Below are 6,482 nucleotides of genomic sequence, written 5' to 3'. Positions count from 1 at the left end.
AATATAAGCAAGCACAGGCAGTAGTGAGAAGGAGTATAAGGCAAAGGAAAAGAACATACTGGAGGGATTATTGTAGCTCAATTGGAAGTGCTATTAATATAAATGATGTATGGGGAATGATCAAGAAAATGGAAGGTATTAGAAGAGAGTGGAATTATCCAATTCTTTCAGATGGAGGACAGTTGGCTGTATCAAACCTAGAGAAAGCAGAAATGATGGTGAACACTCTGAGTAAGGTACATAGTTCCAGTAATCTTTCAGAAGAAGAAAGAAGGAGTAGGGAAGAAACAAGGAGTATATATGCTGAGGTTATTCAAAAGAAAGAAAAATTAGAGGATAAATATAATGTTCCTTTCACCCTGAGAGAGTTAAGAAATGCATTGGATAAGTGTAGGAATTCGGCTCCTGGTAAAGATGAAATCTGTTATAGTATGTTAAGACATTTAAGTGATAAGGGGATTCAGAAGGTTTTAAATGTGTTTAATAAAGTTTGGGAGGAAGGAAAGATTCCTGTAGGATGGAAGGAAGCAGTTATTGTTCCAATAAGAAAACCGGGAAAAGATGCTAGTAATCCAGCGAATTATAGGCCAATAGCTCTAACTTCTCACTTAGGTAAGTTAATGGAAAGGTTGGTGAATGGAAGGCTAATGCACTTTATTGAAGAAAGGGGGTTGATGGCTAGTTGTCAGAGTGGTTTTAGAAAGGGAAGGAGTACTATTGATTCAATCATATGTTTTGAGGATGAAATAAGAAAAGCACAGATAAAGAAAGAGACTGTTGTGGCAGTATTTTTAGACGTGGAAAAAGCATATGATATGTTATGGGTAGAGGGTCTTTTAATCAAGATGCATTTGCTAGGAATTGGGGGAAATATGTTTAACTGGGTAATGGACTTTTTAAATAATAGAAGTATTCAGGTGAAAATTGGGACAGCAACATCTAGAAGGTGTTTGGTAGAAAATGGGACACCTCAAGGTAGTGTTGTTAGTCCTTTACTGTTCAACATAATGATTAATGATGTTTTTTCTAATGTTCAGTCAGGAATTGGAAGGTCGTTATTTGCAGATGATGGTAGCCTATGGAAAAGGGGGAAGAATGTTAAGTATACTCTGAAGAAGGTACAGGAAGCTTTAACCCTAGTGGAGGACTGGGGAAGGAAATGGGGGTTTAGATTCTCTATTGAGAAGACTAAGTTTATGTTTTTTACGAGGAAGAAAATAGATGAAAGTATAAAACTAGAGTTGTATGGTAGGACTTTGGAAAGGGTTAAAAGTTTTAAATTTCTGCGTGTGTATTTTGATACAAGACTTACATGGAGGGATCATGTTTCAGAAATAGTAGACAAATGTAAAAGGGTATTGAATTTAATGAGATGTCTTGCTGGAACGGAATGGGGAGCAGATGTAGCTTCTTTGAAGCAAATTTATGTATATTTAATTAGAGCAAGAATTGAATATGGGTGTTTGGTTTATGTATCTGCAGCCAAGTCAGTTTTAGCTGGATTAGATATAGTCCAAGCTAAGGCCCTGAGAATATGTACAGCAGCTGTGCGATCTTCTCCAGCGTGTTCTTTGCAGGTAGAAACAGGAGAAATGCCACTCTGGTTGCGGAGAAAGCAACTTCAGGCTAACTATTGGGTCAACTTGATGGGTCAAAGGTGTGATCACCCAGTTAAAATAACAATTCAGAGAAGTTGGGAGAGAGAGGTGGCAAGAATTTCAAGTTTTGGATGGACAGGGGAGACAGTGGCACAGGAAATGTCTATTCATGATAAGAACTTTTGTCCTGGAGTGCTGTGGCCGTCAGTTCCTTTATGGCAATTGGAGGTCCCAAAGACTGATTTAGACATACTTGGGATTAAGTTAGAAAATCCTGAATCAGATTTAGTGCGTGAATTCCAGTGTCATATAATAGAAAGATATCAGGAACACTTATTAATGTTTACTGATGGTTCAAAGTATCAAGAAACAGGTGCTACAGGAGCAGCTTTTGTTGTTCAGAGGTGGAATGCCCAAGCGAGTAAGAGAACCTCAAATTTCCTAAGTGTGTTCACAGTGGAGTTATATGCAATCCTGATGGCAGTACAATGGACTGAGCAGATTCAGAACCAGAAAGTGTTGATATGTAGTGACTCTGTGTCAGCTATCAATAGTATTGGGAAAGGGTCATCAAAGAGTCGACAAGACCTTGTGTATGATATTCTTCTGGCAATTAGAGATGTGAAAATTAGAGGGGTAGAAATATCATTCATTTGGGTCCCAGCTCATGTAGGTATTGCATCAAATGAAAGGGTTGATAAGTTGGCCAAGGAAGCTGCTGAAAAGGAAGTCATAGATGTCAACATTAATCTATCTAAGGTGGAGGGTAAAAGCATTGTGTGGCAGGGAACAATTTTAAAATGGCAACAGCTCTGGGAGCAAGAAAACAAAGGAAGGCATCTATTCTCAATTTCTAGGAAAGTAACTGACTCAGTTAATGTTTGTAAAAGAGGGGAAGGTAGACGTAAGGAAGAGGTTATTATTTCTAGAATGAGGATTGGTCACACATTGCTGAACAGCGCTTTATTTATTTTAGGTAAACATCAGAGTGGTTTGTGCATCATGTCAGGAACCTGAGAAAGTGCATCATGTTTTGATTTCTTGTCGAAATTATGACAGACAAAGACTAGATCTACTCAGAGAATTGCGAGAAATTGGTTTGGAAGAAGTATCTCTGAAGAGTATATTAGAAGTAGGATCAAGTGGGAGGGGAAAACGTTGTTTGTTTAAATTTTTAATGGACACTGGACTGTATAACAGGATATAATGCACTGCGGTGCTAGTTCCATAGATGGCAGCAATGCAACTTTTTGGATGCCGGCTGCCGTAAAATCCCAAAGAAGAAGAAGAAGCTCTGGCTCTCTCTTCACTCTGCCATTCCCAACATGTGCCTGTGTAAACCTGTGTCTTGTGTTTGCAGTTGTTGTGAGTGATGTTAACAGCCTTCAGTCAAAATGGTTGTTTTGGGTTCTTGGATTTGTTATCCTTCAACCATTTTGTTTTATCTGTGAATATATATTTCTTTGACTTATTTGCTAGTAGCAGTTGGTAGGAGTGAGAAGTCCTTTTTTTGTTGGTTCCCTTTTTCTCCTGTTTTTGTTATTAGAAGCTTAGGTTAGAGCTTGTCTTTTATTTACGTTTTGTTTTGGCTTAGGTAAGTTTAGTTTGCCTTTAGAATTGTTTTTTTTGTTGTTTTGGGGCCTCATCTCCAAAATAAAAAGACTGTTACTTTGCAATTCTTTGTCCTGGCCATGTTTGGAAGTGGGAAGTGGGAGTGGGGGCACACATTATGTTGCGTCCGGTTTACCCCTAGACATCAGGTTGTAACGGTGTGTGTGTGTGTAACCTCCAAAGACGTGTGGAAAGTCCCTTGTGTTGCATTCACGGGACAAAGGAAGAACAAACACACACTGACAACAACAACCACAGTTACACAGAGAGAAGAAACAAAGCTCTTATTGTGAAAATCTGCTTCCTGTCAGGTGGGGCTGTGACTCATCAGGAAACAACTCACCTGAGTTCTTCTCCGTCAACTCTTTGGACTGTTTGAAGAAACTGTAAGTTGCTGTTTGATACTTTAACAACACGTTAGTCTTTGGTCTCTTCAGGGTTAGTTTCTGGCTCTGTAAAGTTAAATATAATGTTTCTACTTCACTTCTTATTTCCTGAGAAAGTTTGGACGACTCTTGTGTTGAAGATAAATCTCCATGTTGTAACATGAACTACTACAGAGGAGGTTTTAAATACTTTGCCAGGTGTTTATACGTCTGTCTGTCACAACCGTGAGGCTGCAGTCAGGAAACTTTACAGCTGTGTAGCTGAGATCTAAATGAAGGCTGAGTTTGAAGACGGGTGGGGTCTGAGCAAGGGGGGAGGAATTAGGAGGGGAGGAAGTAAGGAAGGGCCAACTTTAAGCCCCTGGTTTGATTTGGCCAGTGTGAATCCATCATAAGATGGCCGCTAGTTATTTCCTTTCTCCTGCTGTCAGAAAACAAACCGTCGTCTCCACCAGCGTAAAGTCAGACACAACAGGACTCTACTGTTTCCTCTGGGACCTTTCAGAATAAAATGTAGAGACCTAAATGCCTCTGTTACTGTTGTAGTGATGTGTGGAGGAGGATGCAGAGGACAGAAAGGTGAGATTGATTGTCATAATGGAGTCTTGTCTCCATTAGAGGACAGAAAGATGACATTAGTCCTGGAGTCTTTCCAATGTTCCTGTTCTCCCAGAAAGATAATGAATGACAGAGCAGGATGAGCAGAGAGCCGAAATCATTCAGTGAAGAGATTCTGACTTTATTTTCTGCTTCATAGCTTCTAGTTTCTCCAGCAGCTTCTGTTACTGGAGATTAAAAAGTGGTCTTCCTCTCTTTCTAACAGGACCCATCAGAGACCAGACCCTGCTGAACCTGAACCTGAACCTAGCTGTGTGTCCATGAAGAGTAACCGGTCCATGGAGCCACCACTACTTTAAAAAAAGACCTCTAAGGGAGAGGAGAATAGAAATGGAGGAGAGGAGACTAGAAATGGAGGAGAGAGGATTGATGGAGAGACTTGAATGGCAGAAGGAGCGAATTGCAATGGAAAGTGAAATTGAAATGTTAAGAAGAAGATTGAGGTGAGTTGTGAACATCCAGCAAACTGGAACGAGTCTCATTGGATGGAACTACGTCCCGTCTGGGTTGTTTTGTGTCAGTCTCATGCACACTCCTTCAAATTAAGTGTTTTTGTAAAAAAAAAAGAAATTATTGTAGTTGATGACTGAAATGAGATTATTTTTGTAAAATAATTTCCTGTCTCACTCAATATCTTTCTGTTTAGACAACATTTAGAAATATTATATTTAGCTTTTTTTAACTCTGATTTCAAAAGATATTTTTATTGAGTTTTGGACAGAAAGTAAAGCATTATTGGCATTTAATTGTTAATAATTAGGCCTACATACATATTCATATTAATATTATATTTTATTCAGGGAGACTTTAACTGAACATGTGACCCTGAATAAATGTGTTTTTCTATCAGGACCCAGAAGAAACCAGAGTCTCCTGAACCTGAACCTGGACCGGAACCTGAACCCAGCTGTGTGTCCTTTAAGAGCGACCGGTCAAAGCAACGCTATATTGACTTTAAAGGTCAACAACCCTCTGCTGAAAAGAGGTAAGCTGTTAATAATATTATAGTATTACTGAATCATGTTTTAACTTTATGTATCCAGATAAGTTTTTGGAGTTTATTTTCAGCATCTTTCTTCTTCACATATATTTATATTGTCACATCTGAAAGTTTTCCAGTTAAACCAGTCTTCAACTCTTGAATTTAGGTAAATATTGGATCTGGTTTGGTCCAATATATTCTCTGGTGTTTTAGCTTTTTAACCAAGTTTTTTTTGTATAGTTTATTGAACTTCTTTGTGTTAATCTTGTTTTAGTTGCTACTTGTATCTCCAGCTGTTTTTGTGTCTGAATAATAAAAAGTGAATTTCCATCCCTTTTGGTCTTACTCTCTGTGTAATAGGATCCATCAAAGACCAGACTCTGCTGAACCTGAACCCAGCTGTGTGTCCTTCAAGAGTGACCAGTCAAATTACCGCTTTATTGAGTTTAAAGGTCAACAACCCTCTGCTGAAAAGAGGTAAGATGTTAATAATATTATAACATTACTGATTCATGTTTCAACATTTATGTTTCCAGAGAAGTTTTGAGAATTATTTTCAGCATCTTTCTTCTTCACATATATTTATATTATCACATCTGAAAGCTGTCCAGTAGACCAGTCTTCAACTGTAGATCTCAATTTAATGGTGGACCTGGTTTGGTCCAATATTATCTGGTGTTTTAGCCCCATTAAAAAGAATTTGAAATCTCCCATAGCTCTAGAGTAGGCAAAAAATCATGAATGGCAAGAATCTTCCCAAATGTTCTTCTCCAACTGGGAATACCAGGGAGATGGTTGGGATGTGTGCGCCTCAGAGTGCCCCTTCCAGGGTAACTTCGTCTGCACATCCCTCCTGGAGAGCCAGCGACCCTTGGTAAGTGTTTGTGTCACCTGACCAGATCCTTGTGTGGACAGACATGATGTGAGCTACTTCTTCCTGATTCCTCCACAGGGTGGACCAGGAGAGCTCAGAGGTTCCCAGTGGTCAGTCTACCCAGCAGCATCAAACACACCTGGACTCCATATTTATGGTCTGTACATGTACAACAACTACTTTTACATCTATTCTGTTCACATTTATCTCAATGCTGCACTTTTCAGACCAGTGGATTGTCATTCATATAATCCTCTGTTCCAGCTGCTGGAGGAGAACATCTGCACTTTTGTGAAGAATGAGCTGAAGAAGATCCAGAAGGTTCTGAGTCCAGATTACCCAGAATGCTTAGAGAGTCAGAGGGAGGATGAGGAGCAAAGGAGCAGCAGAGAGGCATTTCTGAAGATCACACT

At 39.2% G+C, this 6,482-nt stretch overlaps 3 protein-coding genes across 3 annotated transcripts in view; all 3 read left to right on the top strand.

Annotated features, from left to right (window-relative positions):
• LOC116054954 (NACHT, LRR and PYD domains-containing protein 12-like) overlaps nt 1–6,482 on the top strand; it is a 752,812-nt gene that overhangs the window by 84,844 nt on the left and 661,486 nt on the right. The gene's annotated exons all lie outside the window — the stretch shown is intronic.
• The window catches only part of LOC116038066 (NACHT, LRR and PYD domains-containing protein 3-like), a 1,733,742-nt gene that overhangs the window by 1,095,490 nt on the left and 631,770 nt on the right, over nt 1–6,482 (top strand). The window lies entirely within an intron of this gene.
• Nucleotides 1–6,482, top strand: part of LOC116034665 (NACHT, LRR and PYD domains-containing protein 12-like) — a 575,637-nt gene that overhangs the window by 467,649 nt on the left and 101,506 nt on the right. The window contains exons 4-7 of the mRNA XM_036001611.1: nt 3,521–3,595; nt 4,419–4,656; nt 5,064–5,198; nt 5,556–5,672. Of these exons, the coding sequence (XP_035857504.1) occupies nt 4,544–4,656; nt 5,064–5,198; nt 5,556–5,672 (365 nt within the window). The 5' untranslated portion in view covers nt 3,521–3,595; nt 4,419–4,543. The remainder of the gene's footprint in view (nt 1–3,520; nt 3,596–4,418; nt 4,657–5,063; nt 5,199–5,555; nt 5,673–6,482) is intronic.

Source organism: Sander lucioperca, chromosome 5 (assembly GCF_008315115.2).
Source record: "Sander lucioperca isolate FBNREF2018 chromosome 5, SLUC_FBN_1.2, whole genome shotgun sequence".
NCBI lineage: Eukaryota > Metazoa > Chordata > Actinopteri > Perciformes > Percidae > Sander > Sander lucioperca.
Note: the sequence above shows the minus strand (reverse complement) of the source record. Positions and strands in the feature narration are given on the sequence as shown.